General features: G+C 39.5%; 1 protein-coding gene across 4 annotated transcripts in view; it reads left to right on the top strand.

Annotated features, from left to right (window-relative positions):
* LOC128691402 (homeobox protein abdominal-A homolog) overlaps positions 1-12500 on the top strand; it is a 263556-nt gene that overhangs the window by 176787 nt on the left and 74269 nt on the right. For all 4 annotated transcript variants that reach the window (XM_053780262.2, XM_053780263.2, XM_053780264.2 and 1 more), the window contains one exon: positions 7903-8051. In XM_053780262.2, coding sequence (XP_053636237.1) covers positions 7903-8051 — 149 coding nt within the window. The remainder of the gene's footprint in view (positions 1-7902; positions 8052-12500) is intronic.

Here is a 12500-nt window from a genome sequence, read left to right as displayed (position 1 = left end):
TACAGTAAGTCTATTCGCTTCATTTTTTTAACACTAAGATAAGTCAGTATTTAAAACGGGTAATATATATCTATATTTTTTCTCTGGTATATACCCATGGTAAAATGGCTACCTCAATATTTTCATGCATATCCAGGTTTGTATTTAAGTAAGTATTTACTTTGTCAGGTATATATATATGCACATATATATCTGTTCAGTATCTTTGCTGTTATATTTTATTAAGCATATTTATATCTTTAGATTAAGCTGTATCCATATATAAATATATAACTACGGAAATAAAAAATATGTATGTCCTCATGAGTAAGATGCAAAGCATGTGTGACTTAATAACTTGCATGACCTTAAAAAGTGTGCATGACCCTGAAAGCATATGTGACGCTCAGAGTAGGAATGACCTTAAAATTATGCATGATCTTTAATAATATACTCCTGGTATATCATCAAGGACTTAAAGGTCACTTTCAAATGCATCTTTTGCCGTTTCCAACAATAAATATCCTGGACTCTACATAAGTGTCTTTTTTCCCACATCTTATCTGTATCATCATACCATTTCTCATTTCTTTTTCCCCCAAAATTATCCTTCTTTAATATATTCCGGGATACCTGTAGGTACCTCGGAGAACTTTTGGAGAGCTTTTTTTTTATGTTAACTCTTTAATGGGTTTTCAATTAAGAACATAAGAGCATAAGAAAGAAGGAACACTGTGGCAGGCCTACTGGCCCATGCGGGGCAGGTCCATGTCAACCCCCGGCTTAAACTAATGGTCCACCCAGTCAAGATACCTCCACTTGATGCTGGTAGTTTTGTTTCTTCTGTGTTTCCTTAGATTTGTTTGTGAGTATTGGAGGAAAGGTGTGTGTGTATAGAGTTTAACAAGCTTTAACAGGGACAACGTTTCGCGCACAAATGAGCTCTTAAATGACCTTCGATTAGGTACAAATACATTATAATGGGATCTTTTATTGACAACGTTTTGCCCACACAACGGGTTTTATCAAGTCACAAAGAGAACTAAGTGTCCTTGCACTGCACTTTCTTCAAATAATGAATATGAAAATTTAAATAATGCATTAATGTCGTTTCTTTAAAATGTATTGATATTTCATACCACTCGTATCCACCAAAATACTTTACATGGAGGTCTTACCTGGTGTATATTATAGAGGGACACAGTGCCCCCGCTGCCAGGTCCTAGACCAGGTCTCCCAGTTGCTGACTCCATCAACCTGGTTATTAATGCCAGCCGTACGCAGTCCAACGTATGCACCACAGCCCGCTAGATCTGGAAATGATTTCAGGAATTGACTTTTCAGGAACTTATAAGGTTTTCTCTTGAAGACAACCAGAGCTTCGTTGAGTAATTTACCTGTCAGCACCTTATAGACTTTCAGACCGCAAGTGTCTGCAGCATTCCACTGACAAAATTTTGTTGATGTGTGTAAAAGTACTGCGCAATTTGAGTCTGTCCGATTAGAGACCAGGCAGGAAAGAGCAGATGCAGTATCGGTCCTCCACAATTCCTGGTGCCGAATGACCCACGCGGGTTTAGTGCTCCGTGAAATACCATAACCATTGTAGTAAGCAGAAGACAGACGGATGCTACTTCTAAGTCTTTCGCGGGAATGTTAAGATGTTTATGGCAGGCGATTAACCGTAGTGCTTGTTGCTGTATCTCTCCTGAACACCTGTTGTCACATTTCTCTTGAGCACCTGTTGTCTAATTTATCCTGTGCACCTGTTTTCATATCTCTTCTGAACACCTGTTGTCTAATCTCTCCTGAGCACCAGTTGTCTAATCTCTCCTAACCGCCTGTTGTCTAATCTTTCCTGAGCACCTCCAGTCTTAGCTCTCCTGAGCACCTGCAGTCTTAGCTCTCCTGAGCGTCTGTTGTCCTCTCTCTCCCGAGCGACCATTGTATCTCTCACTCGTATTCTGAACATTTTGATATCATTAGTGCAATTAAGTTTTTCCCAAATTAGCATTTATCATCTTTTACTGCTCTTATGCTACCGGACTCGAAATGTCTATCAGGCAGTAAAACCGTGTTATCTCTTCCGCTCCGAGACATGCTCCCCTCTTTATTTCCTCTCTCTTACCAATAAGTGCTCGCATATTCTTCGAGATTATTGGCATTAATGTTAACTGTTATCCTCGTCTGCCAAACCTGTTTCTTATTCCATTTCTTCCTCCTTGATTTGCTTCCGTTCAGGTCATGGGTTTCCCGGTCAGGACAATAATGAAGGTTGCTCAACAGTTTCTGAACTCTTAGTGGAGTGCTTGGCGATATCCTCATGGCCTTGCTGAAGTTTCCTAGCTCAGGCAGGCAGACTTCATCACTTGCTGTGAGATACCCATCCTGTGGAACGGAGAAAGACACGACATAGATAACTTTTGTTCCCACTGTGGATTTCTCAGCTGAGAGAGAGAGAGAGAGAGAGAGAGAGAGAGAGAGAGAGAGAGCCTTCTGCTTTACCCTACTGACCTCCTTTGTGTAGACACGATTAGTATTAATATATTATTGATATACAGTACCTACAATCGCATTTCATAGGTCTTATTCATCTACGAAAAGAAAAGTAGTGAAAGGTAAAGAATACATTAGTTTCTGTACAGGAAATAAACATGATAAAAAGTTCCTTTCTCTCTCTCTCTCTCTCTCTCTCTCTCTCTCTCTCTCTCTCTCTCTCTCTGTAACATTGTCCTACTTTTATACAAGTGCGTGTCAGTACTGAATTATCACGAGAAAAAATAGCAGAACTAGAGTAAGATTTTTTTAGCTAAGTTGCTTTTTAACCCAAATGAGATCATAAATGTCAATTTGGCAAATTATGTAGTGGGTATAAAACATTTTACGAGCGAGATGACGAGTACGACTTCCCACACGCTAGCTGCAAGAAGCCAAGCCAAGGGAGGTGTGGTGCTGAGCACCTTACTCCTAAAAGGCATGGTTTTTGCACACCTCACAGTGAGAAACGTAAAAATTGACCTTAAATAGGTGATATATATATATATATATATATATATATATATATATATATATATATATATATATATATATATATATATATATATATATATATATAATATCGTACCGAATAGGTAAAATTGGTCAGTTAGCAAGAACTCGTTTAAAATTAAGTCCTTTCTAAAATTTTCTCTTATATTTTAAAAGACGTATTTTTTTCAATTATGTTAATGTAAAAATTAATAATTTTGTTCCAAAAGAACGTTAGACTTACCTAACCTTAATTTAATTTAGCCTAATCCAACTAAATATATTTTAGAAAAAGTTTACATTAATTTAATGATAAACAAAATGAAATATATTTTTTTTCGCTAGGTTCAGAATAATTTTTGCGAAATTATTAAATACACAAATTTTCACTTGCTTTATTCGGAAAGAACAGCGTTGCTATTTAAGCCAAAATCGCAAGTTTTACCTATTCGGCACGACATATATGTAGAACAAGCCATATGGTAATGGAACTCTTTAGCTCAAGATCTTTCGCACTCTCTGTGCGTCATGAACAATGTATTTGTGCACTGTTACAAGTGGATACTCCGTTTACTATCTGTTTCTAGTCTCCAACATTACAGCTCCTGACGATGCACAGAGAGTGCGAAAGATCTTGAGCTAAAGATTTCCATTCCCATGTGGCTTGTTATGCATTGTTAAGATCGCCTCTTTGCATATTTGTATGTGTGGAGAGGGATAAAGGCAAAGATAATTAGTTAATTACCCAGTTTACTTTCAAGTTTGATTTTGTGAGGGGTCTAGCTCTACCTCTTGGCCTCTCTCTTTTAGCTTTCAATAATCTGTGGTGATTTAGCTGTCAAATCTACCCTTGAATTCCTGTGTGTTGTTAACTACTCTAATATCGCTTACTAGCTCGTTCCACAACTTTATTACCCTCATACTGCAAAAGCGCTCGTTTATGTATGTATAATGAGATGTGCCTGTGGAAGTAGACCTCAAGCAACTGGCCCAACCTTAACCCTCAATCTTCTAATGTAGTTCCTCTGTCTTTTGCATCCACGTGTGATGGTTACCGCCACAAGATCCTCAGATATTTTATTATTACATATTCACAAGACTTACTCGGTTGGCGTGATTCATAGCATCTTTCTGATTCATCTTGAGTGTTCACATTCCCTCTAGTCTGTATCACAGTAAACAGCTCACAAGAATGCCTCACTTTAGAGAGGAATCCCTATTCGACGTTTCGGCTCGTTCTGGTCCAGGATGTATTGAAAAATTATCAAGTTTTTCTTTCCAAGTGTGTATTTGTGAAATATACCATGAACAGTACAGAGACTTTCATTTATGTTAATCTGTTCTTATCAATTTTGTCAATGGTGTGAAGTATGTTTTACGTCGTGGTAACATCTCCTCTCAACCTCTGCCCCACCAATGCCCTAAGAATTAGTTTCTAGATAAAATCTCGTGATAATTTATAAACTTTCTCAAGATTCTTAACTGCTTACTTGATTACAGGGTTCGAATCTCGGCTCCCGGCTTTGTGTGGTCTCGAAACGGGAGCTGTGTACACAAGGGAGGATTCACACTTCCCAGGCAGGCTTCTACACTCTCATTCTGCAGCAGAATTTAAATTGATCGTTGATCGTGACTCGTTTTTCTCGTTTCCTGACATTTAATTCCTTGACTCTGTTCAGAGTTGCTTACCGATTTTTTTCCCTTCCATCTTTCTCAGTTACAGTATTCCCTTTAAGAGGGGTACTCTAGTGCTTATGATTGTTTTGATTGGAGGAATAGGAGCCACCCACCGATTCCTTGCATGTCTTCATGGATTAAGTGTTCCCCTATGAAAGAAATAATAATAATAATAATAATAATAATAATAATAATAATAATAATAATAATAATTCTCTTTTATTTTAAGGAAGGGTGGGGAATGGATGAGAAAGAGACGCTTTACGTAGCAAATTATCAACCTCGTACAGCAGTTCTTGCTGCGCTTCTGAGTTGTATTTATCTTAATGAGGATATAGTGTCGCGCAGAATAATACTTTAAGTCAAGTTGGATGGAAGTTTATGTCGTCATTGTTTACGTTAGTCGACCTCTCTCAGCCTTTGATGATAATATGCCAAACTACGCTATTTTTGGTCGTTTATGTTCGTTTGACGGTTTATTCACCAGCATGTCTGTCTGTCCGACTGAAAAAGACACATGTGCAACACAAGGGTATCCTTATTATGAAGACGTTTCGGATAACCAGAGCGTTGCACGTGTGTCTTATTCATTTACTTGTCGATATATATATATATATATATATCTATATATATATATATATATATATATATATATATATATATATATATATATATATATATACTCGTCTTGTCTTTTCTCTCATCGACCTCTAGAGTCTTTATATAAATTGTTCACATTCCACCCACTGCATTAAAATTCAACGATAAGGTCTTGAAGAACTACGACTCGAATTTTAATGACTTATTACGAACTGTCCTCAAGATCAAGGGCGCGAGAAGCCTTTCACTTCATCAAAGACCCGAACTGAGACAGCGTTTTCTCTCTAAGTTCTCGAGAACGAGTCTGGGATTAATTTCACAAGAATGGTACTGAGGAAAACTCTTAACTACCCGAGGATCTGTTCTAGGGAACCCGGAGATTTTTATTTGGTCTCCTTTGGGTTGATGGTACTCACGTATTGGTGGTTACCGGGGTCGAGCCTTAACTCTTGGCCCCTGCCTCTCCGCTGGCCGCAACTGGGTTTGCTCTCTCCTAATTGCATGGCCCCTGTCATACCTATTCTTAAAGATATGTATAAATCCTGGCTGTTTTGCTACGTTTTACTAACAGTAGTAATCTGTTTATTTCGGATTATTGCGACTTTTCCTTCTCGATTTGGATCAGTGGGCAACAGTGGGGGCTTTGCCTCACACTGTGAGAAAATCGTAAATTAAAGCTATCTGGGCTAAAAGTTTCTTAAAATTTCCCTTTTCGGATTGCTGTCTTCGTTTCCGAATTCCAAACTGTATTTTTTTTGAGCCTGCATTAGGTGTTGAGTGTTCAGTGGATCCTATTTTTTACACCAAGACTTTCTTTTTTTTTATTTTTTTCCTTTATCTCTCTGTGATTTTTAAAAAATGTGTTGATCTGCTTAGTGTTTAGTGCGCGTTGTGTTTTACCTGCTGACTCCACTGTTGTTACAAGGTTACTACTGGAGTGTGTGTAGCCCTTCTCTCTCTCTCTCTCTCTCTCTCTCTCTCTCTCTCTCTCTCTCTCTCTCTCTCTCTCTCTCTCTCTCTCTCTCTCTCTCTCTCACCCTGTGTTAGCAGTCATTTAACAACTTCAACACAGAGGATAAAATTTACACTAATTCCTTAACCAGTATCTAAGTTCATTTACAATAATGCACGGATTAAAACGTCAAGAACTGTAATGCATGAGAAGTGAGAAACCTCTTGGACAGAAAATTCAGGGTTTTTTTTTATTTCGGTCTCAAACTGAGACCCTCTTCAGGAGGTGTCTGTCCAAATGGTTTGTCACTTCACTTAGTTTAAGATTTCGTCTTGAATATTTTTCGAGTTTGTTTTTGCATGGCTAATAAGCGTGTGTGTGTGTGTGTGTGTGTGTGTGTGTGTGTGTGTGTGTGTGTGTGTGTGTGTGTGTGTGTGTGTGTGTGTGTGTGTGTGTCTGTGTGTGTGCATGTTCTCAGCTTCTGTAAATCATATAACCCTCCATCGAAAATGCTTTGATGTGTTAATGGTACGTAAATAAGGTTAGTTTGTTTACAAGCTCTAAGCAATAATTATAATATATTACATATACGTATATATATATATATATATATATATATATATATATATATATATATATATATATATATATATATATATATATATATATATATATATATATATATATATATATATATATACCTTTATTTCTCATATAATTTTCATTGCCCTTTACTATGCCCAAAAAGAAGTTTTTGATTGTTTGTGCAATATTTCACGACTAATTTCTTTTGTTACAGGAGAAGAAGTAATGTTATTTTAATTCCTGATTCTTCTTTATTCCAGTAGATTATCTTTGTTTATGTTCCCCATGCTCCCCTTGCCCTCTCCCCTCCCCTCCCCTCGTGCCGGTCTTGGACTGTCTCCCCGCATGGTCTCTCTCATACCCTCCCCCCTCCCTCATCCCTTCCCTGCATGGTCATCCAGTCTCTCTTCCTTCATAGATTAAGCGTTCCTCATGTCATATTGTTGCTCCATTTCCATTCTCCATTTCGCCATTGTTGGTGTCCATTACCATTACCTACAGATGCGATTCTACACATTCACTCTGGAGAATATTTACTCCCTCTTTTCCAAAATGCAGTGCCCTTTATTCCTCCATCACGTCAGTGGTAATCTTCACCTCAGTCAACACCACAATTGTCACCACCAAGTCTTCTTAGATAAACTGTACAGTTATCACCATCAACACGACAAACACTATTTCCCCCTCCACCATAACCAGCACTACACGTACAATGATAAAAAGCAACATTGCAACCACCATTACCACAAGAATCATTCCCACTGTCAATACAACAAGCACTAGCACCCCCAGCGCACCATCCAGCTATCATCACTTACACATTTGCTTATAACACTATCATCACTAAAATTACTACACTGCATCTCTGTCAGTACCTTACACTTTGACTCTCGTAACTTCTCCCTATAAAGCCTTCCACACGCCCTTCCCATACTTTCCCCTCTACTTCCTCCCACCAGCATCACCGTCATGCGTCCTATCACTGTTACAGCCACCACAACCACAACCACAACCACTGCCACCACTTCGCCAGCGCCCTGAGTACCCAAGCATCATCGTCTCATACCACTCATGTCTTGCAGGTCCAAACGGCTGCCCCCGTCGGCGAGGGAGGCAGACTTACACACGATTCCAGACCTTGGAACTCGAGAAGGAGTTTCACTTCAACCATTACCTTACCCGACGACGGAGGATAGAGATCGCCCACGCATTATGCCTAACAGAGAGACAGGTGAAACTTGGTCCATCTCACGCTCCTGCCAATTTTACTTCTATGTTGTAATTCCTGTTGCTACAACTTCTGCTGTTGCTATTTCTGCTGCTGCTGCTGCTGCTGCTGCTGCTACTACTACTACTACTACTACTACCACCTCTGCTGCTATTACTTCTGCTGCTACTACTTCTTCTGCTACTACTGCTGGGTGTTCACGGTGCTGTTATGTTAGCATCGCGGACGCCTGGATGTTGCTGGTTTTGTTTTTGGATGGACTAAACCTTTTAATTATTTTTTAAGTTCTAATATTAATAATAATAATATAAATAATATATATTTTCTTATGTTTCAGCGTAATATATATATATATATATATATATATATATATATATATGTGTGTGTGTGTGTGTGTGTGTGTGTGTGTGTGTGTGTGTGTGTGTGTGTGTGTGTGTGTGTGTGTGTCTGTCTGTCTGTCTGTCTGTTAGTAAAATAGGCATGAGTTGGTGAACAGTAACACTTTGCAGTATATATATTTTTGCTTCTACCGCATTAAGGTTCGAAACATTGCTTGTATGGGGAGCAACACAAATATCCGGGTGGACCCTAAAACTGCCTAACCTTACCCGGGAAATACTGTAGCAACCATCCGGAGGCACTACCAACCCGTCGACTAACTGAGAAACGAAAGCCTGTTAAACATTCTTCACCTTGGCAGGATTGCTTGTCCTTCCTTCGTCTTTCATGAGCGTATAAGGTGACTGATGAGGAGGTTGTCAAAGTTGTGACACTTGGTTACTGAAGCCAGTGTGCTTACGAGAGATTTCGAGAAGTTTTGTGTAAGAGTTTGGGTGGGTTGTGGATAACACGAAAGCTGATAACACAAAATTGAGTATAATGGCCAGATTAGGCAGAAAACTAGATATTGAAAGATTTGTTAGATTGGAAGGGCGAAGAGTGGAGGAAGTGAATGCTTTTAAATGTTTGGGAGTGGAGGTGCCAGCTAGTGTCTAAGAAAGATGAGGTGAATCACAGATTAGAAGAGAGAAAGAACTTAACAGGAGTGAGTGTTGAAGAATCTGTAGCAAGAATTAAGTTTAAATAACTTCATTCTTGCAAAAAGCAAGGAGGGGAATAAATCAGCGAATAGTGGTTACGACGATTTTCATAGTTATTATTGAATTAGTTTGCCCAAATTCTGACATTCTCTTAACACTTGTAATAATGAGTTATGTCGCTTTAACGCTCTAGGTGCCTTCTTAAGGTTTTGCTGAGGAGACTTATATACCACGACATCTTGGTTGAGTATCTTAACCTGGCACGTGACTGAGGTGCCTCCTTCTGGCTTTGGCACATCGAGCTTCGAAAAACTCAAATAAATGTCGAATTTACGTGTTGTTGGTTCGCTGAAGACCAGCGGGTCCTTGAGACGACATCTTGTGCTTCATGGATGATGACTGATAAATATTAGTGATATTAATAATATCAGTATTTTTGACTATCATAGTGTTAGACTTATTAAACTTGCACACATAGGGGAGCGAGTCGCAGAAACACACACACACACACACACACACACACACACACACACACACACACACACACACACACACACACACACACACACACACACACACATACACATACATATACACACACATCTTCTGACAAAAAATCTGAAGAATCTCATGACTAAAAGAATCGATCGAAGGAGATTTGTCTTGGAGGAGCCTCCCCAATCTTTATCTCCTAACTGGCGATGCTGGGCGATTCTCGTATCTATTGTATCGTCAGGTTAGATGCTTCACGATGGAGGTGGGTGATAAAAGGCAACGGATAGCTATTAAGTGTGATATATACCAGGTGTAGGGCAGGGCAGAGCAGGGGTGAGTGTGGGTGCAGGTGAGAGAGAGAGAGAGAGAGAGAGAGAGAGAGAGAGAGAGAGAGAGAGAAGGGGAATTCTAATAATTTCTAGTACATTATAATAATTACAATATAATAATTACTTTCTCATGTTAAGAGATAGATAAGGTAACAAAGAAAAACAGACAGAAGAAGACGAGGAGGACCATGAGAAAGCACAGTGATAATTGAATGAAATTTGATATTATATATAAACAGGGAGGGAATAGCAATGCACAACACAGTCACTTATTTAATACTGACCTGTCCTGACCTGACCATTCCACAGTACTGACCTGACCCACAGAGTCAGCAACTGTGCCTGTAACCCAAAATAGATGATTGGTTGGTTTAATGGGGGGTTTAAAGACTATCGGCTCTTCAGAAGTCTTTAAATAAAGGCTCCACGTGACCTTTTCACCACCAGACGAGAAAACCTTAATCTCTAAAATAAAGATCAAAATATATTTACACTGAGAGAAATATTCGTCTCATTGTATTAACACTAAAAACACACACACACACACACACACACACACACACACACACACACACACACACACACACACACAAAAAAAAAAAAAAATACTGATTCGCTAAATGTAGTAATATATTGGGATAGCTTTATATTTTTTACACTGTTATCTGCATTCTCATTTTTTACCCTGGCAATTTACCTTGGCAACTGCTTACCCTGGCAACAGCTTGTTCTCGCACCAGCTTACCCTCGCAACAGAGCAAAAGCTCTGTGTTTCAACCATGGCAAAAGCTTTTGTGTTTCAAAAAGTTTGTAGTGGCAACACCTTACCGTGGCAACACCTTACCGTGGCAACACCTTACCGTGGCAACACCTTACCGTGGCAACACCTTTCCAGTTCTTAAAGAGTGGAATGATTGTGATGAAAATTGCAAGAAATAAATTTGTTTATTAATTTCACTCTTTTTCTTGTCGATCTTCATACAATCTTCCAGATTTGCCAAAAAAAAAAAATCAGTAGACTGAGAAAAAATCAGCAAATCAGTACACTGCGTATTTATTTAGATAAGATAAGATAAAAATATTTCTGATTTTTTTAACCCCTGAGTGTTAGCCACCCAGGATAACCCAAGAAGGAGAGTGCGTCATCGAGGACTGTCTAACTTATTTCCATTGGGGTCCTCAATCTTGTCCCCCAGGATGCGACCCACACCAGTCGACTAACACATAGGTACCTGTTTGCTGCTAGGTGAACAGGACAACAGGTGTAAGGAAACCCGTCGAAATGTTTCCACCCGCCGGGAATCAAACCGGGGCCCTCCGTGTGTGAAGCGAGAGCTTCAGCCACCAGGCCACCGGGCCATGGCCATTTATTCTTGTTTCCACAGTGAATTTCTTAAGAGAGAGAGAGAGAGAGAGAGAGAGAGAGAGAGAGAGAGAGAGAGAGGGAGAGAGAGAGAGGTTAGGGTGGAAAAGGGAAATTATCTTCAGGATTTGACTTGTGAACTTTGAAATATCTATGAAGGGAGTCAGAAAAACCGGTTATCTGGAATTGAGTTTTGGAGGTGTGAAGTAAGGTGTCTGCATTTTAAAATGGCTGTGTCAGGATGTCGTGGTTTTGTTGGTCGCTGGTTGATGATGCTCGTGCGTGTCTGCAATAGACTGATACTGGATGAGTGACGGTCAGTGTGGGTTTTAAATCTTTCGGGATCATCCTTCCTTGGTATCAAACTGCCGATTTGTTAAGAAAATTCGACAAATTAATAACTGCAATCCTCACTGACATCACTTGCTCCTCGATGGCTAGTCTACACCTCTGACGTCCTTTGCAATAACCCTATTTATTGCTCAAGACTTGTGAAATCTCTCTTTTTTTTAAATGGGGGTAAAAACCCAATTTCATTTGACCATCGGATGCTTAGAAATTAAATGATTTAACGTCTGGTTAAGACACTGTTTTGTTTCCTGACGAACAAAACACTACCTTGTTATGGGAGTAGCGCGCTTCTTACGGCGACTTATGATGTAGTTGGTAGTCTTTTGCTAACTGCTGTTTTTAATACACCTGTGCCCGTTCGTGTAGATTTCTTCGGAATATTATTATGTTCAGAATATTAGGGAGGAGGCCTGGTCACAGACCGGGCCGCGGGGGCGTTGACCCCCGGAACTCTCTCCAGGTAAACTCAGGTAAACACCTGTCGACCATCTCTGTGTGTATATTTTAAGTTCCCTTCTCTTTTGTTACGTTGCTTTATCTCTGATTTCCTGTATCTATTGGTATCTCTCTCTCTCTCTCTCTCTCTCTCTCTCTCTCTCTCTCTCTCTCTCTCTCTCTCTCTCTCTCTCTCTCTCTCTCTCTCTCTCTCTCTCTCTCTCTCTCTCCCTCTCTCTCATTCTCTCTTTCAATGCGTACCGTTCCATACCATCCTCACACACAACTGCGCTGTAATCCCCATATGAATAAACAGTTCATTAATTACCCGTTATTACCCAGTAATTGCCCCAGAAGTCAAGCAACTAATGGTAGTTGGGCTGTCAGGGCTGGCAGGCAGGAAATGTACCCAAAGATGAGTTGAGTTTAAGAGGCATTT

The sequence above is a fragment of the Cherax quadricarinatus genome, chromosome 36 (genome assembly GCF_038502225.1).
Source record: "Cherax quadricarinatus isolate ZL_2023a chromosome 36, ASM3850222v1, whole genome shotgun sequence".
NCBI classification, from domain to species: Eukaryota; Metazoa; Arthropoda; class Malacostraca; order Decapoda; family Parastacidae; genus Cherax; species Cherax quadricarinatus.
Note: the sequence above shows the minus strand (reverse complement) of the source record. Positions and strands in the feature narration are given on the sequence as shown.